General features: G+C 49.5%; 1 protein-coding gene and 1 long non-coding RNA gene across 4 annotated transcripts in view; both read right to left on the reverse strand.

Annotated features, from left to right (window-relative positions):
* The window catches only part of LOC150008081 (uncharacterized), a 597,743-nt gene that overhangs the window by 36,244 nt on the left and 535,532 nt on the right, over positions 1-25,967 (reverse strand). The gene's annotated exons all lie outside the window — the stretch shown is intronic.
* Positions 11,604-25,967, reverse strand: part of RAB3C (RAB3C, member RAS oncogene family) — a 52,346-nt gene continuing 37,982 nt past the window's right edge. For both annotated transcript variants that reach the window (XM_090278847.1, XM_090278846.1), the window contains exons 4-5: positions 20,362-20,486; positions 11,604-12,299 (exon numbers count right to left, since the gene is read on the reverse strand). In XM_090278847.1, the coding sequence (XP_090134973.1) occupies positions 12,112-12,299; positions 20,362-20,486 (313 nt within the window). In that variant the 3' untranslated portion in view covers positions 11,604-12,111. The remainder of the gene's footprint in view (positions 12,300-20,361; positions 20,487-25,967) is intronic.

The raw sequence follows: 25,967 nt of genomic DNA on the forward strand, positions 1-25,967 counted from the left end.
CAATGCTGTGAAACAAGAAACCAATCACAAGAAAAACACTGAAAAACACACAAAGACATGGAAGCTAAATAACATGTTATTAAGCAATGAATCGGCCAACAATGAAATCAAGGAAGAAATAAAAAGATACCTTGAAACAAATGAAAATGAGAACACAACAATCCAAAATCTGTGGGACACTGGGGGAGCGATATTAAGAGGGAAATCCATAGCATTACAGGCCTATCTCAAAAACGACAAAAAGCTCAACTAAACACTCTAACTTTAGGCTTAAGGGAACTTGAAAAAGAACAACAAACAAAGCCCAAAGTGAGCAGGAGGAAGGAGATAATAAAGATCAGAGAAGAAATAAATGAAATACAGTTTTAAAAACAATACAAAAGATTAATAAATCCAAGAGCTGTTCTTTTTGTTCTGTTTTCTCTGTATTTTCTCTTCTTTGTTCTGTCTATTCTCCCTTTTTACTCTTGATTCTTTCGAGTCTGTTTTCTCTTTCTTCTGACTGTTCCTTCTGTTCTCTCTTTGCTCTATGTTCTCTTCTCATTGTTTTTGTTTTCTCCTTTCTCTCTGTTTTTCTTCTCTTTCACTTATTTTCTTTTTGTTCTCTCTCTCGTCTGTGTTCTCATTTCTCTGTTCTTTATTCTCTCTTTTCTCATTCTGTTCTCTGTCCTCTTTTTTTCCTCTGTTATCTCTGTTCTCTTTTTTCTCTTTCTGTCTGTCCTTTTTTTTAAAAACATTTTATTTATTTTCAGAGAGAGGGGAAGGGAGGAATAAAGAGATGGAAAGAAACATGCCCCCAACTGGGAACCTGGCCTACAACCCAGGCATGTGCCCTGACTGGGAATCAAACCGGCGACCATCTGGTTCGCAGGCCAGTGCTCAATCCACTGAGCCACACCATCCAGGGCTCTCCATTCTTTGTGTTCATTTTTGTTTCTCTGTTCTGTCTGTTCTGTTTTTGGTGCTATTCTAAAGTTGAACACTGGATGGCAGCACAGACTAACTTTTTATGACGTACACTCGGATGTTAGCGACACTTGCACAACAGAGGGCAGCAGGGAAGTGTTTTTCTGTTACCAGCACTCAGATGTTATTCCCAAGAGGCACAGTAGTTGACAGCAGAGAAGAGGTTTTTTTGTGACTTTTATTTAAGTTTTAGTCTTTACTTGCACAGTAGATGATTACTTAAGAGTGCTTTTCCTTATGACCTCCATTCACATGCTATTTCAAATGTGCAGCTTTTCTTGGTGATAACCTGTGAGATATTATTCACAAGACACACACTAGATGGAAGCAGAGAGGAGCTTCTCTTGGTGAGCTCCACTCAAATGTTATTCCTAAGATGCCCACAAGATGGCAGCACGGGAAGCATTTCTGCGGCCACTACTCAAGTGTCATTGTCAAGTTGCACAATAGATAGCAGCAGAGAAAAACCTTCATTAGTTTATTGGGAAGAGAACTATTGATTAGAAGTATTTTATAGACCTCCAGCCAAGATGGAGGCCTAGGCAGACACGCCGCACCTCCCTCCACAACAAAGAAGGAATACAACTACCTCAGAACTAGAGACAACCAGAAGTTCCAGATAATCGAGCTGCATGCAAGTCCAACAAACAAAGATATAAAGAAGAAATACTCACCCAGACAGGTAGGAGGGGCGGAGCCAGGGCAGAGAGGATGTGGTACAGTGGTGGCAGCAGTGGCAGGACAGCAGAAAGCGCAGTCACAAGTTTTAAAAAGTCAGGAGGGACACCTGGGGAGCGTTCACAGCTCCTCACCAGACCACGCAGCTCATGGTCCCCGTGCTGGGGAAATAAAGCCTTATTGCTTCTGACTGTGAAAACCAGTGGGGTTTGGGATGAAGGAAAAAACTGCTGGTCTCTCAGCAGAGGGCACTCGTTTAAAGGGCCCCCATGGTCCTAGAACATGTGCAAACCCACCCACTCCTCTGGGAACAACGGCCAGGGCAACAGCTAGAGAGGAGTCAGTCCCATACAGAAGTGGAAGAAGTACCTGGAAAAGGGGCAAGTGCTGAGCAAGTGGCATTGTTCCTTCTCAGACCCCTCCCCCACATACAGTGCCATAACGTGGTGAAACAGGTTGCCCTGTACTGACGATTACCTGAGGCTCCACCCCTTGTAATGTGACAGGAGCGACAACTCTACCTAAGACACAGAGGCAAACAAACACAGGAGTCTGTCAAGATGAGGAGACAGAGAATTATGGGGGAACAGATCAAGGTTCCCGTGGGAGAACTAAGTGATGAGGAGATAGCTAACTTAACAGATGAGGAGATTGCCAACCTAACAGATATAGAGTTCAAAACACTCATGATAAAGGTGCTCACAGGCTTGACAGATACGCTTATGTACAGCAAACACATAAGGGAAGAAGTAAAGGCTATGTTAAATGAAACGAAGGAAAATCCACACAAAACCAATGGTGAAGGGAAGGAAACCAGGGTTCAAATCAATGATTTGTAACATAAGGAAGAAAAAAACGGTCAACCAGTACAGAATGAGGAAGCAAGAATTGAAAAAAAAATATGAGGAGAGGCTTAGGAACCTCTGGGACAACTCTAAATGTGCCAACATCCGAGACATAGGGGTGCCAGAAGAAGAGGAAAAGCAAGAAATTGAAAGCTTATGTGACAAAATAATGAAGGAATACTCCTCAAATTTGGTGAGGGAAATAGACATACAAGTCCAGGAAGCACAGAGAGTCCCAAACAAGCTAGACCCAAAAAGGACCACCCCAAGACACATCATAATTAAAATACCAAAGGTTCAAGGTAAAGAGAGAATCTTAAAAGCAGCAAGAGAAAAGCAGAGAGTTACCTACAAAGGGGTGCCTATAAAACTATCAGTTGATTTCTCAAAAGAAACTTTGCAGGCAAGAAGGGACTGGCAAGGAGTATTCAAGGTGATGAAAATCAAGGACCTACAACCAAGATTACCCTATCCAGCAAAGCTATCATTTAGAATGGAAGGGCAGATGAAGTGCTTCCCAGACAAGGTGAAGTTAAAGGAGTTCATCATTACCAAGCTATTATTATATGAAATGTCAAAGGGAGTTACTTAAGAAAAATATCAAAACTATGAACACTAAAATAACAAACTCACAACTATCAACAACTGATCTAAAAAATAAAAACAAACTCCAACTAAGCAAACCAGAATAGGCACAGCATCATAGGTATGGGGATGATTTAGAGGTTATCAGCTGGGAGGGGGAAGGGGGAGAAATGGTTAAATGGCACAGGTATTAAGAACATAATTGATCGGTATAAAATAGACAGGGGGAAGTTAAGAATAATATAGGAAAGGGTGAAGCCAAAGAACTTATATGTACGACCCATGGACATGAACTAAGAGGGGGGGTGAGATTGCTGGAGGGAAGGGTGGTATTGGGCAGAGGGGAGCAATGGGAAAATAAAATTGGGACAACTATAACAACATAATCAATAAAATATACTTTACAAAGTGTTTTATAACACTTCAAAAAATCATTTTTGCACTGTTTTAGAATATAACATCTCTAATACTTATTACGATTACTTATTCCACAAATATTAGGAAATATTGAATTTATAAACTGCAATAATTTATTAATGTGAACTTATTCCTTATGCTCTATACAAATTATATTACTTTCTTGAGAGTCAGGAATGTATGTATTTTTATGTGTACCAAGATACTGGCATATAGAAAACATTCTGTAAATGTTTATTGTCAATATAACTGGAGGTCTCTTAATTTATTACTTTAACCTTGATTTTGGTTCTTTGTTATTTGCTTTATGTACCTAGGTAGGTATCTCTTGGTCACTGAGTTTATTTCAGGAAGCTATTTTGATCCATGTGGACCAGTGCAGATATTTCTAGGACCTTAACACTTGGCTTGTGTTTACTGCAGAGTCCTGGAAATGGCCCTGAGAAGGATATTTGGAACCAAATATATAGAAAGAGAGCTGGGGGCACAATTAGAACACCCAGTGATCTGACAACTTGTCGTGGATTTGCTGTGTTGGCAATAGACTGGGAGCTGGGCTCGTCGCCCTGCCCTTTGTTCCTAGACCGAGGCCGGCCCCTCCAGCATTGGAGCATTGCTGCTCCACGCGCTGTGCACTGACGGGGCTGTGCAGCCTCATGTCCCGCCCACGCGCCGTCCCTGTCAAATGCTTCTTTCCTGCACTGCGCCAGCAGGGACCCAAAATGATCACTGGATCCTAGGCTTCAGGTATAGGGACCTATGGCCCTTAGTTAGCAGTGGTGACTTTTAAATACCTTGACAGCCATTCTTGATTCTACACCAGGAGCTTTGCGACTCCGGAATGCACTCAGCGAAGAAGTTACTTAAAAGATTAAAAGTATTAGAGTTAATGCCTATACCTAAGTCCAAATTCAGATGTTGAAAACCAACAGCCCTAAATAAAAATATATTCTCTCTGTCTCTAGTGTTTCAGTGCTGTGCCTGGAAGAGAAAGGTAACAAGAAATGGAAATAAGCACCTAGGATGAAAAATAATACAAATTAAAAAGATAAAAAATTATCAGACTAAGGCTGAGAAATTCAGGAATATAGTCTCTTAGATATTTATTATCATCTCCAAAAATCAAAACAAGATAAATCCAAAGAACAAAAACCACTTTCTATACAGAATTCACATACAAATTTAATACCTAATAGAGCACATACAATTTTTACACAATTAATTCCAATAAAGAGAATTAAAACTTCACAACGTGAATGCACTGTTTAGCTTTAAACTAAGACAAGAGCTCCTGTGGACACACACAGAGTCACAATATTTGCTGTGCGGTAGTTTCCAGCTAAACGTCACAACCACTACGTGAAAGCATTAAGCCGCCGTTACTCAGTCTTTTCCCAAGAAGAGCGCCCCAGTGCAGCTGCCGTGGAGACAAAGTGCCCGGTCACCAAGGGGGGTCTTCCTCTGTGCACTTCTCAGCGCACGTTACGGGAGACACGGATCTACGGAAACACGTGGCGCACGTCCACCTGCTTGACACCAGATGAAGTGACGCTGTGGGGTTTGGTGCGTGGCAAAAACGTGCGCATCGACTTTTCTGACGTCTTTACAGCAGTTTGTGTTTTCTGTGGCCTGTCTGGGGCTGCTCAGCACAGACAGCTATGATGATGCTGCAGCTCATCTTCCTCATGGGGACACAAAGGGAAACAAACTGGGGCAACCTGATGGTCTTCAGAGAGCCATCGGGCCTGGAGAAAACAAGGGGTACCGCTACTCACTCTGTCATCTTTCCACTTACAGAGAACATACTGTGACCGTTCTACTCACTTGCTGGGCACCGTCTCCTCACGTTGAATTCTTTCTGGGATCATGTCCAACCTCGTCAATGGAGTCTTTCTTGGCACTTTCCGTTCGTGCAGGTCCTCCGTCCTCCGAGCTCCTGTATCCTGCCGTACCTTAGCACTTCGATTGCATCCCGGCCTCTGGGCCCCTCCTTCTTCAGTCACTGAGCTTAGCACTGAGCACATGGTGTTCGGCGACTGTGTGATGACTGGCTAACCATGAACGCGCTCTTAAATTATTCTTCTCATGTTGACTACCTGCTTCCTTTTTCTTTTAGTTGGCACAAAGGCATCACTAAACACCTCACTTCTTCAGTGTGTTTAAGAGCTGAGTACAAATTTCAGGCTGTCCCAGGTAAAACAGGGCCAGATGTCCCCAGTGGGAGCCCAGGCCATTTAACATGTTTGGCACATCCTCACATGTCCACTTCAGGCAACTCTGATGGCGAGAACTGCAGGCTTCACATGATGCACAGACAACCACGTCGCCTGGAAAACTGCTCTTCCTCCCTGTGAGTGACTAAGTCTTAGCTCTTTGAAGGGTATATGGTTTGCTAAGTAAATGAAAAGGCAAAGCACGATGAATTAGAAATCGAAATGGCAAATAGGTAGTTCAAGGTAGTTGACCTACTTTAAACTTCACATACATAAACAATTCTGGTTTTTAGTAATTCAGCAATCAGGCCTGCTTTCTTGATTTTGCATCTCAGTGAAGTTCTAGGCCACCGCTGTGGGATTCCTAGGGAGGCTTGAGGGCGAGCAAACACGTTCATGCTGACACACCCAGGGGAGGAAGGATCTGGCTGTTCTTTCTCTTACATCACTCGTGTGGACAGTTGAGAATTGAAGTGAATATAACATTAGCTACAAGCTAAGAAGACATAAATATTTTAGGGTTCTCAGGGTTGACAGTTTTAAGTTTGCAAACAGAATACGAGGTTGAGTTACAATAAAATGTACATATAAATATAAAAGTGAAAATTTTAGTAGACAGAACATGTGAGCAACATTTCTGAGAATAAAAATGACTTTTCCTTAGGTGCATATATTTTCTTAGGTATCTAAGTTAGCCTCTTGAGGGGCTAAAGGAGAATTCTGAATTAAATAAGAAAATGCCTATATAAAATAAACCAACCACCATTCCATCTTGAAAACAAAATCCACAATTCTAAAGGTCAAAACTGACGTATATTTGCAGATACTAAATGTTTGGCCTTATAGCAAATAAAGTACTTGGAAGTAGGCACAGAAGAGTTTCACATGACACCAACAAGGTATTTACTCTATAAATTGCACCACTAGACAAATACAACTGCAGGCAATAATTTGAATAAGTCACACGCCATCCGAAGCACCTCACACGCTCATTATAATTCACTTCCACTAGTTTATATACACTGAGTAAGTCATTAAATATTGCACATATTGGCCCATGAACCCTCAATTCTGAGGTGTTGAAAATAGAAAAAATCTATTTTTATAACGTAGTTCATGCAACATTTAAGACATTTCAGTTCCACAAACACCATTAAATAGTCGTACATCTGGACAGTCCAACGGTATCACAGCACATCTGACATTAACGAGATATTAACAGGAATCACAGAAAGCTTCCATTCCGCACACATCCTGGGGATGATGAGACAGCGCAGGAGAAGCCACCACAGCAAAGCGATGCCGCAGCCCCAGACCCCAGTCCCACGAGACGCTCGGAGTCACTGGACAGCGGTCCGTCCTGCTCACTCCCCTGAAAGGCCAGGCGCCTGCGCGGCTCATGTACCACCTGTGTCCTTAAGAATGGCATCCATGAACCAGAGCAATTCCTGGCCACCAAAAACACGAATATGGAAATATTTTCACTAAGAAATAAAGTCACGACCAACTCTCAATGGCCCACGCTGAAGGGAAGCATGAACCCAGGGGAATGAAATGCACAGGTACAGCCCCCTCCTGTCAGCAGGTGAGGTCTGGTTGGAACTCCACCCGTGTTAGTGTTAACAGGAGGTAAATGGCGCAACGTGTCACTTCCTATTCTAAAAGCACTCTGTGAGGACAGTGCTTTTAAACACTGAAATTATTTTTAAAATGGGGAAATAGAAAAGAGAACTGCAAGCAGAAAGTTTGACCTGTCCACCTGAGAGATGGTCTGCACTGAATACTTGAGCTCTGGCGGAGGTTTAGAAGTGATTTTCTTCTGGATAGAATGTTTGCAAATTGAATTTTCACTCTATCTTCTTTTTAATGGGAGTTCATGACGATCACAGACACACAAATCGGTGTGAAGAACCTATTCCACAGACCTTTCTAAACGAACGCGGTTACAGTTGGGACCCAGCGCAATCTCCCGTTGCCCCGGCCCCAACAGAGCGCCGGTCACGGACGTGCCCTTCACACAGAGGCGCGGCTGTGGCACTGCCTTCACTAGGGCAGGCGACACTGTGTTTGTGGCCCAAGTGTAAATATTTTAATCTACCAAAGGGAAATATTATTTGACTGGAGTGTCAAGAATTTCTGTAAAGGTTTTTGAGAAAAACTACATTTATTTATGAAATATCAATAAGAATATGTAGATATATTTTAGTTAAATTCCCTTGACCTGTTCTTACCCCTCCCCCCTTAGGGGAGACTGAATTTCTGGAATCTGGAGCCCTTTAAGTGAACTGTAGGGATAAAGATGCTTTTTTGCTGGTCATAAACTTCATCTTTTACCCAATTCATTTCATATTCATTCCAGAACATAAAACAGATTTGTGTCTGTAAATGACTTTGGTCAAAATTCACCTAAAATATAAAAGACTCTAAAAAGCTGACCCTAACTGTTCAGCTCATTAGCAAAACTTCACCCCTTGGCTGGTAAACTGTCAGGTACAGATGGACAGACAGCGACAGGCAGAGCTATGAGGCTGCCTCTTCCAGGGGTGGTTAGGAGGCCACATGCCCTGGCTGCCCGTGTGGCCCTGACTCGGCACACCAAGGACACACACAGGGAGCACAGGGCCCCAGATATAGCCAACGCACATGCCAATCAGAGAGAGAGGCAGCCCCCCCATGCCCCCAGCCAGGAGGCTGCAGCAGAAGCACCTGACCGAGCACTGCAACGCTATGCGGAAATTATTCACGAACACTTTTTGGCCTAGAAAGGTTTTAGTCATGATTTAAAACACGAGTTCTCTGGTTTTCACATGCAGCGACCACCTCAGCCCTGAGAGAGCTCGGCAGAGTCTGGAATAGCTTCAAACGGTCCCACCAATGCCACCGGTGGCCAAAAGGTGGGCGGCACGCATGGGAGAAGGCGCACCACAGGGCCCATGGGCCACCGACGGGGATGCTCCAACGTCAGCGCTGCTGTGTGGAAGGTCAGCTAAGAGCAGACTGTATCTTACTTTTAAAAAGAACATTATATACCTGAAGGTCTGTTCTCAGCATAGTTGTAGTTAAAACTGGAAGTTTGAACTGGTTCCTAAAAAATAACCACCGAGCTGAACGTGAAAGCTGCAGTTGGTCTGGCAGGAGTCAGGCAGCCAGATGTGACACCTGTGGGCCGAGGACACAGGCGGCTGGGTAACGCGGGCTGCACGGTGCAGGGCCGGTCCCTCGGGCTGCCGGTCGCGGCGCTGCACCTTTCTGCTGGGGGGGAGCCTCGTCACCTTCCCCTTCCAAACGCCAACTCTGAGTCCTTCACTCCCAGGCCGTGAAGGGGCGTGGCTGCGAGTGACCCTGGGCAGGAACTGGGGGCCTTTAGACGTTCATCAAGGCAACAGAAGCTTTTCGGTGGCAGCGGCAGCAATGAACTCCCTGTCCCACAGCAACCCTGCTCGGGAGCGCGCGGGGTGACGCCAGCCTGTCAGCTTGCCGGTTCAGGACTTAGGAAGCCACGCACCTTCTAGTACATCCGTTCACATCCAAAAGGCTGAAATGCAGATCCGCTCCACGGACGGCTGGTCAATAAAACCACTTCCAGTCCAATTTTTCAATTACATTAGAAACAAAGAAATGTCACAAAACCCAAATTCTTGGACGTATTTACTCCAAACAATCAAGGTTTATTCCTAAAAATAATTGTGGGGGAGGGGGCCGTGAGGCAATGTGAGGCAAGAGGAAACGCTAATCGAATTGCATCAAAAACAAAAGACGGGTGTCTAAGATTTACAAACTAACAAGCATATATTTTTAAAGTGTCTTGACCTTTATTTTTTTTGTTGTTCCCAACTTCTTGTTCTCTTGCTCAGGTGTCTAGACCTTTTGAACACACATTTAGTTACGCCATTACTAAACATGACCGTGGGCAGGTGGAGAGAAACAGGTGTGCGTGTGTGCATGTCTGTGCACACGGGCGGACACACACTGGCCACATGGCTGAACATCCTTGGAACTATAGTGTTATAATTTATAAATAACATAACTTGATGCCAATAAATAGAAGCTCACTTAGTTAACCCTGGGCTGGCTCCTCTTTTGCCAAATTTGACTTTGAAACCAAGATCTCTTGATGAGAATAGGAAGAGAGACTGTTCTCTCTTCCCAGATGCTTTGCAGAAAGAGCCCAGGCGCTCATGCCCTCCAGCTCTGTGGCATCTGCTCTGGAAACTTCTCACCCAGTGAAATTCCCACCAAGGCGGGAATTTCAAAACTGACAATCAGTTAGGAAGGCTTGTTTCCATTGAGGTTTGGAAAGTGGAACTTCCTGAATGTTTCTTGGAAAGGATCTCGGCAGTCAGTGGTTGCTGCCCTCCCCCGACTGGTGCGTTTGACGTGGGACATGGGCACTGGCCTCGCTCCTCTAGTCCCAGGGCAGACGTGCCTAAGAGCCCTCAGCTCACCAGGACAAGGGTGACCAGGGAGCCAGACTCAGCCCACCCCTCCACTGTCTACCCTCCTCATTCTGGTTTCCATTTGACAGCAGCACACGTCAGCGCACGTCAAGGCCCTTCTGGATGTTGGATTGTGTGTGTGACAGTGGCCTCGTTGCCTGGCCACCACCACGCCCCTTTCTCATCCAGGTTTAGAAATGTCACAATGTCACAAACAGGCTATGGCTGCCAACAAGCCTGCTCAGAAGCCCGCCTTCTCTCCTTCCCCTCACTTTCAATGTCTGTGATTTTTGAGGCTGGTTGCCCATTAAAACCTCATAAACATTCCTGTTTTCTCGTCTTCACTCAGAGGCGGCGGCCTCGGGCGCTGCTGAAGCAAACACTTTCTACCATTCGCGTGTCTTAGGCTGAAAATGAGGCCAATCCCAGGGCGCGCTGAGCGCTCTGCCCCGCGTTTTCGTCCTACAGTTCACAGGTGGTGCGCGTGGCCGACGCCCCGGCCTGCAGGTGGCTGTCCCCCAGAGCCCCGCTTGGGCGCCTGCGCTTCCCCGTCGGCGTCCTTGCTTAGTAAACGCGCCCCAGTGTGACTTTCATGGGAAGGTTCTTTTTTTTGCAAAGCGAAGAAGCATCTTCCATACGAGCAGCAAAAAAGGGGTCAGCGTGCCAGCCTGCCGCCGCCTTCCTTGGTGCCACCGGGGACAGTGCCGGGTGGTGAGTCTGCTCTGGGGCCGCCCGGCGGGGGCTGAGATTCACGTGTGATTCACACACAGGCAGAGACTCCTGGGATCCGCACAGCTTGGTGTCCTTCTGCCCCTCAAACTGCCTGTGGTGTCCTCAGGGTCGCCCTCAGCACGTACATGTGGCGACGGGCGCTAGAACTATGAGCAGCTGGACTGACACAGATCCGAGGAAAGGGGTCTTCACAGCCTGGGAGCCGTTTGGGTGCTGCTTCAATGACTTCTATTCAGGTAAAGGCCCGGCCAGGTGCGGTGCCCGGGCAGGTGCTGGGAAGCTGGGGCCTGCGGGAGGAGGGGCTCTGGCGAGCTTCCCCTTCCCCTCCACCCCAAGGTTGGTGATGTTACGGGGGGCTAGTGTGTGTCATGAGGGGGGCTAGTGTGTGTTATGGGGGGCTAGCTAGTAAAGCGATGGGGGACCTTGTGTGTCAGCATCCCACAGCTGCCCATACCTTTGTCAGTCTAAGCGCCTGTCACATGACCTCCAGCAGAGGCGTCTCTGCTGTTGGAGCCCTCATCCAGGCAGAGTGTTGGTGGCATCGGTGAAGGAGCAGCCCTCGTCAGGGTGTCCCTTCTTTAAATATTTAAACTAAGGTTATTGTTTACACCTCGTTCCAGTCAGGTGGGTAGGAATCTCTTCGGAGCCTTGAAAGGACCTTAAACACAGTATCTCAATTTCCTATAGTCAATTGTCTCCCAGTTACCAACACTGAAAACCAGACGCATTTCCTATACAGTAAACTGACCAGAAAACTGGTAATTTACTCAGAAATTATGAGTAATATGTCTCCTTGATTTTCAATTAAGATGAAAGCAAATCGGATCTTGTGAGATCTCCCCGTTTCCCCTCCCAGCACAAGCAATTCCTCGGTGATCGTCCCCCCCGGTGACCGGCACCCACTGCGCCCGGCACAGAGTCAGCAGCAGCCAGCTTCTCTCTGTGGCCCAGCTGTAGCTTCAGCTGAGAAGAAACCTGAGACACAAAGACCCTAGAAGACAAATAACACATGACATGCAAATACCAGGTGTCTGTGGATGGAGCGTCCTTAGGAATTTAAGATCATGTGTTCGCCACATATCGACACAGGGAGTCTCCCGAGAATCTGGTGCATGTACTGGCCACGGATAGCGAAGGCTTCCCTCAAAGAACCTGGGCAGTGTGACCAAGGGCCGATCCAACCTGTCTGCACGCTGCCGGCTGGTAGCCCAGACCCCGGGGCCGCCTGGGTGGGGGGCATTAACAGCCACAGCCGGGCTGCAGCGGCGGAGGGCTTTCCTGGAGTCTCGCGGTCTGCCTCGGGGCCGTGCCGGCCTGACCAGCCTCCCAGCTCTCTGACATTTTGTCGCAGACGATGTCCACGAGGCGCTCGAACGTCTGCTTGACGTTCACGTTATCCTTGGCACTTGTTTCGAAGAACTCAAACCCTGGAAGAAACACAGGAAACGGCATGGTCATTTTGTGCTTCTGCTGAAACGGAAGGGACTTGATTGTGGTTGGCTGGTGGCAGTGGGACAATGGGGAGGGGGGCACTGGGCAGGCAAGGGAGACATCGGGGGCCATTTCAGCAAACGTGGGACATCAGGGACTTCCATGTGTTACTTTCCCTGTCGATTCATTCAAGCTACCAGCACAGCTGAGGAGGCTGAGATAATCCCGCGGCCAGTCAGTAACGGCAGCACTAAGCATGCTCAGCACTGAATCTGTCATTCCAGCCTTTCCCCCAGCCCTGGCCACCATGTGGGCTCTTGGAATCTTCTCTAGAACTGGTGTTATCTGGAATTTTTCCTATCCCCATTTTGAAATCTACCAAAAGGATTAATTCTCATTTTTTTCATTAACCTGAAGCTTAGATTTCCTGTGCAGATTCTGCTGCAAAGGGCTCAGTCGATGCCAGCTCTCGCTCCCTGTCACCCATGAAGGTCCCTGGAGTTATCACTCTCTTGTGGCCTGACACCTTCCAGGGCCTGGAGCAGCCTTGCGGCTCCTGGGGATGATTTCTCCATAGCTTGTCATCAGTCAGAATCAATGTTCTTACCAGGAGCGGGGAAAGGCCAGTTTGATAAATTTCAGACAAACTGCCAGAATTGCAAGAATGTATAAAACACAGTGACAGCTTCACGCTTGTACCGATGTGCCCCGTACTCGGGCAGAAGCAGCCTGCATGCTGTTCGGACACACCTTATCGCTTTGTTGTTTGCCGCCAGATCCTGGGCTGAGCTTGCCAGTCAGTTGCCATGACAACCTCCCCAGTAGGCCAGCCAGGGATTGGTCAGGTCCTTGCAGAGGATATTGATTTAGGATGTACTGGGCTGAACACAGAAATACTTCCCTGATCTGTTCTGAATTTTACACCCTATAAATCCTCCGGTTCTGTCCAGCCCTGTCTCAGAGGGGCCACATGGATTTGGAAGGATCAAATCCTGTGATTTCACCCCAGCGCCTGGGGCCAGGGGACGCAGAATGGACGAGCTTTTGCACCCATGTCACATCCCTTGGAACCCAGCGATGCTTATTCTCTTAAATAGTACTGAAGGGCAGACAACAAAAAGCAATCCTCATGAGTTAGAATCTCTAATTTAGTGATAATATCGTATATTTAGTTAGATGACTTATCTGAGCTTGACCCTCACTGGCTACTACGTATTCTATCATTAAAGTCTAAGTGATAATCGCAGGATTTGACCTGAAGGCCCAGAAGGAGGGCCAGGGCCAGCGAAACCGTGGTGGACATTTCACACCCTCTTCGGCTTGCATTTGTCTCTCTGGGTAGTGCTTACAGGGCTGTCCTGCATCATGCATTTCTGTAAAGACAAGGCATTCGATGCCAGCAGAATTCTCTCTTCTAATGGGTGTGCAGCCTCTAGGGCTGTCACTCACCTTTCAGACTCCGATTTGGAAAGGGCGAGTGTGGATCTCAAAAACATCCTTATCGCTAAGCTGTCAGAGCTACTGGCATCTGTGGAGGGACGGCTCCAGTGCTAGTGGGAGGGCGCTTCATGTCACAAGATGCCAGGCCCCGCTCAAGAGGGCAGAATCCCTGGCTGACACTTCGGAGACAAAACCTCACAGTTTGGCACAGGGCTTTCCGCTGCATGTTTGGTTCTCTCAGCTCTGCTAACACCTCCTTCACTTGCCAGCATGGCTGGGGAGGCACTGAGCTTGGGGACAGCCTGGCAATCCACGCAATCCTTTGCCAAAAGTGACTCCTGTGATCTGGCTGTGAGAGCCCCGGATGCTGCTGGGGACTCAAGGTCGGTAAGATGGCCCTTGATCCTGGCAGCAGGACACCCCCAGCGTCTCCACCTTTGCTCCCCTGGACCCCGGGAAGCTGCGTCTGCTGGGGAGGTGGTGTCCCAGGAAGAGAGTCACGTATTATTAACAGCTCTCTGTTTACCCAGCACGGCTGGGGCTGCCAGGCTGCGGTGAGAGGGGTGGGGTCTCAGTCAGAAGGAGTGCGCTGTGGCCACCGCAGTGACACTCACTAGCTTTGAGACCCAGGGCAAGTCCCAACTTCCTTCTCCTGTTCCTTACTTAGGACATTGTCTTACTTAGCTTCCAGGGCTCTCATGAGGCTCAAAAGAGAAACTGCACGTAGAAGTGCCAAGCGAGTCAGAAAATACCATGGTAACAACAATAATGATAATAATAAACTAACATTTGCATGGTTACAGTCTAACAGATACTATTCAAAACACTTCACACATTTGACCTTGTTTTTTTACCCATGAGGTAGCTGCCAGTTTCCTCCCATTTACGGACAGGGAAAGGAAGGCACAAACCGGCCGAGTACTTTGCGCCCGCGTTTCCTTGCTCAGCCAGCAATGGCGACGACGCTGGCCTTTGAACTATTAACCTGGACACCTCCCCGCCCCTCCAGGCGCCCTGCGCTGTGGCACTCTCCAGTCCCCGTAGAACTGGAAGTTTAATGTTAATTAATAATCACAATATATACTTACACTTTTGACAATAAGAAAGCAATGAGCTAGATTTAACATTGCCAGTGAACAAACAAAGTGTCTTTTCTAAATGACTGCGAGGTGCTCTGCTCACGTGCGCTGCTTACGACCCATCGAGGAGCCATCAGGACGCTGCCCCTCGGGGGAGCCAGACACAGCGGCCGCTGAACAACGCCGAGCCGGGGACGCGGGCCCCCATGCAGTTGCAAACCCACTATGCTCTGACTCACCAAACTGAGGAACCGTGGGGGGCAGTTACCAAAATGCACGGATGCCCAAGTCCCTGGAGTGAGATGGCATAGAATAATGCACACGTTCGCCCTCCGCACCCAGGGGGGCCCACGGGGGCCCACGGGGGACTGAAATGACTAGTCTGTGGACGGGAAACCCGGGGAAATGGAAGGCTGACTGTGTAATTCACTGACTAACCCCTGTGTACATATACATGGGCCCACACAGTTCAAACCCATGTTGTTCAAGGGTCAACCGTGAAAGGTCTGGAAATGGGGCTTCCTCTCATTGACCAGACACTTTGTCACATGACGTGTCTTCATCACTGAAACCCTCAGATGAACCACAGGAGCGCTGGCCTCCTTTCCTCTTGCTTCCCTCCTGGGAGCCGCTGTGATTTCTCTCTGGCAGACGGTACTACTCCCAATGTGAACGAGTCTTGCCTGCGAACCCGTACAGTTTTGTTTTTGGCCTTTTCAAGCCTGATCCAGGAAGGACCACGTCTGTCCTTTCCAAAAGCCATTATAGGTAATGCTGGACCCTAATCTCTAAAAGATCTCTTATTCCAGTTTTCCTTGGTCTCAGGGACTGGACAGAACCTTGGAAAGATCTCATGTGGAAAATACGTTAGTTTTGCTCGAGGGCATTAACGTTAATTGAAATAAGTCAGAGAGAGACAAATAGTATATGATCTCTCTTGTAACTGGAATCTAAAAATAAAACAACAACAGAAAATAATATAGCTACAAGAGAATAATTTAGTGGTTGCCAGAGGTGGGGGGTGTGTGGAAAAAATGAATAAATGGGGGAAAGGTACAGAAGTCTAGGTATAAGACAATAGAATAAAAAGATTCACTCTCCTCCTATATCACTGAGGGAAATGAGAATGATACAGCGTCTCTGGAAGCATGATGCAGCAATTCCACTTCTTGGTACGCACCCAAGAGAAACACAACACACGTCCACACAAAACCTTGCACACAGGTGTTTATGGCAGAAATAGCTACAGTAACCGAAGTAAAAACAGCCCATGGGACTATGAACTGGTGAACACATAAACAAAACACACACACACATAATACAGAACATCACTCAGCCATAGGAACGAACGAAGCACTTGCATGAGTTACCACGTGGACAGCCCTGGAAAATGTCACGCTGAGTGACAGAACTCAGGCCTAAAGGACAGGACATCGAGTGATTCCATTGACGTGAAGTGTCCAACACAGGCAAACCTACAGAGACAGAAAGCAGACCAGTGGTTTCCTAGGGCTGGAGCGGGGTGTTGGGAAAACCAGGGAGTGAGTGCTAACAGACATGGGGCTTCTTTCTCAGGGGCTGAAATGTTCCAAACAGATTGTGGTAGAGTTTGCACGGCTCAGGGAATCATACACGTTACGTGGGCGAATTGCATAGTATATGAATTGTAGTTCAGTAAGGTTATTTGTTCTTTAAAAGATCACCCTCTGAAACGAATGGGCATGCGTGTTTCCACGAGAGCTCGCTCCAAAAGGCAACCTCGTGCCTGACTAGGGAGACCGTGCCCTTGATCGAGGACTCTGTCTGTCAGAAGATGTCTCCTCACGGCTGACACTAGCCCTTCACATGGGGGTCTTGGTGCGCCGTTGGCTCTGGTCCCAGGAGAGGATTGAGTAGATGCCTGTCTGGGAGGATGTTCCCGTGTGTCCCGGAGGCCAGGAGAAGCGTGGCCCCACTCAGCTCGGCGGCTCAGTGCCGCCCTGGCCAGTCCTGTCCTCAGAGAGCAGCAAACCGGCCATTTGTGGTGAAGGGTGTCGCTCATGGCGGTGGCAAGTCCCCACTGTCCCTCCGGCACTGAAGAGCACGGCACTGTCACAGCAGCTCACAGGGGACCCTTCCTCTGGAGGCCACACTGTGCTGATGGTAAGAAGCACAACCCCGAGAAAAACCGCGCTCTTTCTCGCGTGGAAGGAAAGCAGCGACGAAAACCACTCTGCAGAAACCCGCGTTCACCTCCAAGTGTTCAAAGTCTGTGGCCTGCCTTTAGGATTTTACTCCCAAACTCCTCATGAGAAGACCTCCTGCTTCCAGGTTCCACCTGCAGGCCCAGTGCTCTGCTCCCCCCCGCCCCCCCCGCCCCCCCCCGGGACGGACCGCACGGCAGGGAACGGCCGCTCTGCCGCCAGGGGGGATGTCTGGGCCAGGGCTCAGGGCTGCTGACCAGCAGGACACGCTGCTGTACCAGCCTGCAGCACGCTGGGCTCCAGCTGGGAACAGACTTCAGGAGCATAAATCCGTAAGGGTTTTGACCCACTTGCCCGATGAAGGGCCACAGAAGACAGAGCAAAGGACAGAGAAGAGCAGGAGCTCAGCCAGCCAAGGTCTCATGTTGCTAAAATAAAGGTCAGGTTTTCCAGTCCAAGTGCTTAGCCAGCAATGACCAGATGGTCGCTCCTGCTTTGTGAGCATTTTAAAACTACCGGAGGGTCCTTCTGTGGCCTTGACCGACCCTGGGGCAGGTAGACAAGGTTTCTCCCTGTCCTACCCTCTCGAGTCTAAGACTCTCTGTTACGAGGCCAGAGCTCTGGTTCCCCGACACCAGGAAGGAAGCGGCCTGAGCTGGCTGCTGCAACAGCTGCCCGAGCTGTGCCCCACTGTGCCCAGCCGGACAGAAGCCCAGCTCTGCAGCCCGTCACTCACGTCCCACCTCACTGACCCCCCAGCAGCCCTCTTCCTGACGTACACTCACACCCCCAAATAGCCCGTTGCTGCCAGACGTGTCCAGTTCTCGCCTGGCAAAGAGACTGAACACGAGGCCCCGCAGCTTTGCTCAGGCCAGTTTCCTCTGGAAGCTCCTCCCCCACTCACCCCCTTCCCAGCCCCGCTGTCATGACATCTGACCTCCAGACTTTAAAACACCCTATTTTGACCCACCATTTAAACATTCAGATATTTCTACATAAAAATAGATGACAAACAGGTCATTCCTGTCTTTGCTCCCCCCCATGAGGAGAACAGGTGACCACCATTTACGCAGAAGGCACCGCCGAGAGGGCCCTAGAGCAGGAGAGAGTGAGGGCAGCATGTGCTGTGCCGCTGTCCAAGCCAGACCGCACTGGACGGGCCAGAGGCGCGGCCACGTGCTGACCACACTGTCCCTCCCCAAGGCTGGGGCCTGCAGTCCCTCCGGGGGGAAGGGGAGTCCCAGGCGGGTGGTGGCCCTCCAGCGCCGCCCAGCACTGTGAGTCACGACTTGGGAACGCCCACTCTCTCTCCCCAGAGGGACTGCAGGGGCCTGCGTGGGGCTTGACCACTGGGGACCCAGCTGTGACAAAGGAGGGAGGGGCTTGCGGCCACCAGCACCTGGTTCCTGGCAGACTCGGAACCCACCTGAGGCACTGAGCACCAGTGCCGATGGCCAGCTTGGTCATCAGAACAGCCGAGACGGTGGCACAACCCGACCTGGGGACTCAGCAGGATGTAAGTCTGCCTGGCTTGGTCCACGAGCAGCTTTGCTGGCCCTGCAGCCTGGCCTGACCCCACCCAGGCAGGGAGCGGATTCACAGAGCAGCCCACTGGTGAGTGCAGCTCCCAGCGCTGCCTGACCGAAAGGCCTGGCAAGAACTGGGAAGCTCCACTGCCTGGCAGGAGGTGAGCACAGACTCCACCAGGCAAAGCTAATAATCTACAGGGCAAAGCCAGTGGCTGTTCGGCTACAAACCTTGGGGCACAGGTCAGCTTGAGTTAAGACCATAAGCAAAGGCTCTGCTGGCCTTGGATCTGGTTTTCCGGCTCTACCTGGGCAGGGAAATGAACTCATAACCCTGCCTCCAGCCCCGCCTGTTGGGGAGCCGAGCCGGTGCACGTGGGGAGCTACGTGGCCCCTCCCACAGCCCTGCTGGCATGGAACAGGGGGCACGGCCCGTGGCTTACCAGCTGCAGAGAAAGCCCAGTCGGCCCGTGTGCCCACGACACTCAGGTCACAGTCTTGCCTGATTCCGCTTCCCAAAAAATGAGCTGCGCAGCCCCTTCGGTCTGTCCTGCCAGAGCAGGGAAGCTAATTAATAGTTCCATCCACTGCTCAGTATGGGGCCCAGTTCCAACTGCCTGGTAAGCCTGACCGCGGAACCCAGGCAAAAGGGGAGCCCCCGCAACAGCCTTGCTTGGACAGGGAAACAAGCCCCCCACCCACCCAGCCTCCTCAGCCAGTGACCCTCCACTTCCCAAACCACCTCAGAGCCTGGGCAGTGGGACCCTGCGAGCAGGCTGCAGCTGCCCACGGACGTTACAAGCAGGCATCTGAGCAGACTGTGGAAAACTGTCTCTGCCAAAGGGAACAGGTCAGGTCTGGAGGAGGAAACTGCTTACTCAGATGTGCAGATACCAGTGTCAGAAATCAAGACTCACAAAAATTGAGGCAAACATGCTACCACCAAAGGAAACTAAAAAAGCCCTAATAACTGACCCTAAAGAAATGGAGATTTATGAACTGTCACAAAAAGTATTCAGAATAATTGTCATAAAGAAGTTTAGTAAACTACATGAACACACAGATAACTAAACAAAATTAGAATAACAATGCAAAAACAAAAACAAATGTTCAGTGAAGAAATATAAACCCCCGAAGAAACAAAAGCAAAATAAAACCAGAAATCCTAGGGCTGAAATGTATGACTGAACCAAAGATTTCAAAGGAGAGCTTCAAAAGTGAACTCAACTATGAAAAAAAAAAATTAGTGCTCTAGAAGACATTTGAAATTACCCGATCAGAGGAGTAAAAGGAAAAGAGAATGAAAAAAAAAAAACGCAGAAAACCTATGAGACTAATGGGACTCAATCAAAAGACTCAATAGCTGAACTACGGGGATTCCTGAAGGAGAAGATCTTTATTGTGAAAACTCCAGGCCTCGGATGCAGAAGCCACAGGACATGGTCGCAGGTGCGCGGAGGAGCCTGATGCTGGGGTGAGGGCTTGGGGCTGAGACCCAGTTTGGCCAAGACCGTTCTGGGCGGAGCTCTAACCTTGGACGTGGACGGGAACAGTCAGGCAGGTGTGGCGAGGAGGGCAGTGCCCAGGATGAGAAGCCCAGATGAGCAGCAGCCAAGGCACATCCTGTGCTTCTCCCGGAGCAAGAACTCAAAGCCCTCGAGCTCGATCAGAGCTCCGGGCCTGCTCCGCGGGGCTAGCGCCCCTGCAGGAGAGGAAGCCACGCCCTTGGAGGGAACTGCTGGTCTCCACGCAGGGCTGCCAATGAGCTGGGTCCCTGGTCGGAGTCCCACACAAGGACGCAGCCCTCCCTCCCGCTCATCGGCCTCTTACCCAGCTGTTCTCCCAGGCGCTGGCCTCTCTCCGTGGAGACGACCCGCTCGTCTTCCATGTCACATTTGTTCCCAACCAGGATGACCTGGGCGTTATCCCAAGAGTATGTCTTGATCTGAGTTGACCTAACAGAAAAGAACAGGCAAAACAAGTGATCAGAGAAAAGTGTAACAGCATAAAATGAAGAAGAAATATATCACACACACGATAATAGCAAAAAATGAAGCCCAAATTTGGAATTAATTAGTTCAGTAAAATATCAGCCATCTGATACTCATCAGGGATTCCACAAGTAAAAACTGAGGAGCGATAACGCTGCATTCGGAATTCCGTTGTGTTTGAGGAGTTGCTGCCTCCTCACCTTCATAGGCACAGTGGCCTGCCATCCCCGTTTGCCCGGCATTCTGTTTTAGGGGTGAAAGTCCTACGTCCCCAGGGACCCCTCAGTTTCAGGAGATCCAAGATGGCTGGTCACTCAACAGCCCGTCACAGAAACAGAAATCTCCCTCATTGCAGTAACAGCAGGAAAAGCGACGTCGGCTGGGGCCTAGGAAATCTGAAGGTAACGCTAATTTTAAAAACGAGTCATAAGAACTAATATACTCACGGTCTCACATTTTCAAGACAAAAATGCCAGGTTCATTAACATCAGAATTACAGTACAATGGGCTGGTGATTTAAGTTACTATTATCAGGACATTAGAATTCAGAACACATTTCCAGTATGAATCATGACACACTGACCCACTTTTGATTTCAACTTAGATAATGATTGTAACAGTGGACATTCGCAGGTGCTATTCTAACCACTTCACAGGCGCTCTGTTAACTTTCTGCTTAGAGTAACTCCCATCTCACAGGTGAGGAGCGTGGGCCACAGGGAGGTGAAGATTGTGTCCGAGGCCACTCACTAGGGACCCTGGACCCTCAGGCCTGTGCTCTTGGACCGGTACCCAGACCACTCAGCGCAAACAGGAGAAGTGAGTTCTCTCCACCTTCCCAGGGCAGGTGCAGTAACCAGGAAGCTCATGGGAAGCATGTCTTCAAACGCCACTCCCCTGGCCACACTCCTCTTTGAGGACAGGTCTCAGGTGGGAGGGCCGTGCGGGTCACGGCTGCAAAGCCACATTCATGACAAGAGTGTAGGGAAAAGATCTGAAAAGTGTGAGAGAGACAAGCTTGGCAATGTTCTTACCAGCAATTTTCAAATCCTTCAGGATTATTAAACAGAAAGTAGTGGTGAGCTGTTCTCAACTTACAAAGAGAATGAAAGCAAACATCTCTAACCCTTTGAGTGCCAACGTCCCTGTGAGTGACACTGACAAATTTTCCCAAAAGTGCCAGCGTCGCTCCCAGCAACGTTTTTTGATGGCTATAAATGTAAATAACAATGGAATAATTTGTATTTTATGTTTCGTTCTCTTTTTCTGTACTTCAGGTTATATATTGATGTAACTTTTTCCCATGTTGATCCAAATTTCAAATTACGCATGGCACTCCAAGGGTTAAGTGGCAGCAGGAGGGCTTTCAGTGAGAAGCAGTATTGTCCTCCTTCTGACAGGAGGGGGATCCCTGAGGCGGAGGGGCAATTTCAGAGCATCCCCGAACCAGGTACATGTGTGCAGGTGAGATAGACTATCCAGGGAAGCATCATTTTGGTTCCACCTCAGAAGTGCACCATATTTTATCAGAAAAGTCTGTGAACATGAGCTTTCTAATTCCGGTGCCTAAGTTAACAACTTATTCTTTTAGCAATGGTGAGACTCAGCATATGCCCATAAACTGGGAACATAAAGGCGCACGTTCAAAACTACACTTGGTTCTCACGTCTTCTTTTGTGTGGGGTATATAAAAAATTATGAATTCATAGTGAATTAATGTATAAAATATACTACGCATGGATACACCTTAAATCTCAAATGCTAACATTGTTTTACAAAGAAATTCCAAAGGTAATTTTTAAAATGATTCCTCTGCTCCCACCGGCTCCTAGGTCCAGGCCTGGAGCAGGCAGAGCTCCCAGCACACAGCTCGGAACCACGTGGCCAGAATGAGGTGAGGGGGACAGGAGTGGCCAGAGGGGCCCCCGCTGTGTGAGGAAGGGGTGCGGCTGGCTGCAAGCGACAGGCTCCCTGAGTCTGAGGGCAAACGCTTGCGCGAGGGAACTCAGCTCCCCTTATCACCGCGATGCGTACATTCGCCTCTTTACCCAAGTCCACGGGTGCCTGCTTCTGCCATTAAACACGTCACACTCGCCAGTGGGGTCCGAGGCTCCAGGGACAAACTGCACACGTAAGCACACGTAAGCACATGTCAGCACAGCGACCCCTGCCCCCGTGCTGCCTGGGCCGTTCACAGAAGCATGTGCGGCCCGTTGAGAAGAGAGGACCCGCACGACGCGAGTGTAGGGAAGCCGTTCCCGCCCTCAGCCTCACGCCTCCAGCTGCGAAGCGGGGCTCCCGCACGTGCGGGTTCAGGTAGGGTCACACTCGACTTGCCGGCTGCAAGCTTCTCTTTCCAAACAGACACATTATTAGTCCCAGGTTAGGCATTCTTCCTCCCAGATCCCGCTCAGTTCATACTTCCTAAATAATCTAAGTAAAAATGGTTTTCTCATTAAAGTACCCCGAATTCTGTCTCCAGCTCATATCCCAAGGCTGAGGTCCTACCCAGGTACGTTTCTAGCCGGGAGTCAAACGTACGCCTGCTGGAATAAGAAGAGTAAGTCCTCCCTTCGTGTGGTTTTCCTGTGCATTTCGTCTTTCAGTCAATTTGCTGTGTTTTATAAATTTTCTTATTTTGGGACATGGGTCTTTCATCTCCTCATTAGGGACCATCTTGTTTCCTTGTTGGTTAGAGAGACACTTAAAGACAGTGGCTGTCACCAAATAATATACAGATGAAAAGGTGATTTATTTCTGAGTCACTGCAGAAGATCCTTTGGGATTTACTGTTAAACTCAACAAGATTAATGGAATCAGAAGCAATATCCTGGTCACCATGGTTACTCAGCAAGTGGCAATTAACGCAGGCCTTACCAATAGCAGATCACAGTTATTAAAAAATCTGTCATCCAAAAACCAACCTCCCCCTCTCTGTATAATTATATAGTTTCTATATTTAAAAAAAATATTTTCTCTCTCTAAAAAGGCATATATATTTATATGCACAGAGAGAAGGTTTTTATCGTTTAATTATTTTTGTTTAATATCATAAGGCAGCCAGAGAGAAAAATAGTTTTTCATGTTTTATACATAGATGACTGAACTCTGCACAGAATAAAATGATTCAAGTTCCTATTCCTTCTTCCTTGCTCTGGGTACAAAAAACAATTTCTGGTGAGTTTAGCCTGTTCTCAGAGAGAATGGTCTAAGAAACAGTGCACAAAATGTACCTCAGTGATCCAAGAAAGCGACAGTCTCGAGGGTCTAACGTGGGCCACGCGTGGGGACGGGGAGCCCCAGCCCCGGGGCTGCTGCGGGGACCGCGGCCACGGCCATTCTGGGGGCTCCTGCCCCGCGTCCACCTGGCTGTCCTCTCAGCATCTCAGCAGATTCCGGGGCGTCAGGGAACCAACCTCCCGGCCGGCTACCGCGCACCGTCACGTTTCCGGTAATGCAATGGTTTATTTATTCCATTTTCCCTAACTCCTGCAGAGCTTTTAAAAATTACTCCAACTTAGAACAATGAAATCAGAACGCCGGGGTCTTTGTCCCGGGAATTTAAAAAGTCTCTCTGGGAGATCTGCATGTGCAGGTGGGCTGAGGGCGCCGAGGATCCCGCACACACCTTCGAGTCTCTCCAGCGTCTGCACAGGCTGGTGGCCACAGAACGCATGCTGGAACGAGGGGGCAGGCAACGGCACAGGAGCCCCACGACACGCAACGACTCACGCGTGCTGCCGGAAGGGTGAGAACGGGACCAGGCCAGTGCTTGCCAATATTCGCTACCTTTCATCATTTAAAGAAATAGGGTTATAATTTTGGGTAAAATTGCTACATTCTCATTAAAAATTCTGATAAAAAAAGTGAAAGCAAATTATAAAAATCGTTAGAAGACTTAGTGCCTCCAGGTAGTGAGCACTGACATTCTGGTAAAACGCTGCTGTAGACGACACTGCTGCGCCTGCTGTCTTATGTTGCACATGAACAGGTGGTTTGCACTCATAAGTGCATGTGTCATGGTTGGCGCAGGTGCCCGGATGCTGCTAACGAAGGAGCCCCCGACGACAGTCTTGCAGGAGACGGCGGACACGCCACCTCGTGCTACTCAGACTCGCAATTATCAGGAGCGACTGCCAGGTGGTAACGGGCCGACACAGGAGTGTCACCGCACAGCGCTGCCCCAGGAACAGTGACCCACGTCCAGGACACAAACAGATGGAAGGGAAACGTTCACTGGAAGTAGCCAATGGAGCTTTACAATGTCAGCTTCGTTTAGGCGACGGCGACAGGAAATCAGGCCCTGACGGCGCCGCCCGAGAGTCAGTCGGAACCCAGCACCGCCAGCCGGTTCCTGAGCCTAGTCCGCACCCTGGGCCCAGCCCTCTGCCGCAGCCTTTCTCTGGGTGCAGCCCCCCACCCGCCCCCCACCCCCACGGCTGCCCTCTCTCGGGCTGTTTGCTGTGTGAGTGACCAGAGACAGACACCCAGCCCATCGCGTGTCAGCGCTGAGCCGCAACAGCTCGTGTTAAACTCGGCGCATTAAATCTGATTTTTTTCTCCCCTGCCCCCCTTTTCGGTTCCCTTGCCTGTGCTGCTTAGCGTGTGACGGAGGCTCACAGGAGAGGTTTCCCTGATTTGTGCAGGAGCCAAAATAACAGGCCCGAAAAGCACGCAGGAGAGGTTGTTGGCTCCCGGGGTGCGGCTGGGTGGCCCAGGCGGAGGTGCCCAAGGGGCTGCCAGCACTGTGCTCGTGCCCCTTAGTCTGCTTTTGGTCTCAGTTTCCTGTCTTTCAGGAGGGGCCCAGGTGACCAGGCTAACGGCAACAGGACACGGATCCCTGGCTTCTCTTTGCCGCGGCGGCTCTGTGGCTCTGTCTCCTGGGCCGGGCTCAGCACCGTCTGTGGGGGGAGCCTGTGCCCCAAAGACAGAGGCTCCCTCCCCGGTGTCCTCGTGCTCCCTAAAGGGCCCCAGGCTTCACCCCCCCTTGCTGGGTGTGGTCCTCGCCCTGACCTCTCTGCATTGGGTCAAGGGCTGACCTCGCACCCAGTGAGCTGGGACAGGTCCAACTAGAATCCCATCCAGATGCGAGACCCCACGAGAAAGAGCTCGCCCCCCTGACAGTGTCACCTGGGCCACAGCCCTTAAACTGCTTTGGTTACATTAACTGCTTAGTGACAGGTCCCCACAGCCTTTCGGGGGGACACAGACAGTGACACAACTTCGTGAGGTTCAGTCTGCACCGGGGGGACCAGGGCACGTCGGGCAGAGGTGAGGGGCAGCCCTGAGCGGCTGGAGCATGACCCTCGTGACAAACGCAGCGCCCGCTTCCCTCCTCTCCGACTTCAGACTGTACCTGCCCGACACCCGGCCCACCCGCAGCTGCCCCCCCCCCCCCGCCTCCCCAGGCGGGACCCAGCACCCTCTCTCCCTTCTCAACAAAGA

This window comes from Furipterus horrens, unplaced genomic scaffold (genome assembly GCF_987537825.1).
Source record: "Furipterus horrens unplaced genomic scaffold, mFurHor1.1.pri manual_scaffold_5, whole genome shotgun sequence".
Classification (NCBI taxonomy): domain Eukaryota; kingdom Metazoa; phylum Chordata; class Mammalia; order Chiroptera; family Furipteridae; genus Furipterus; species Furipterus horrens.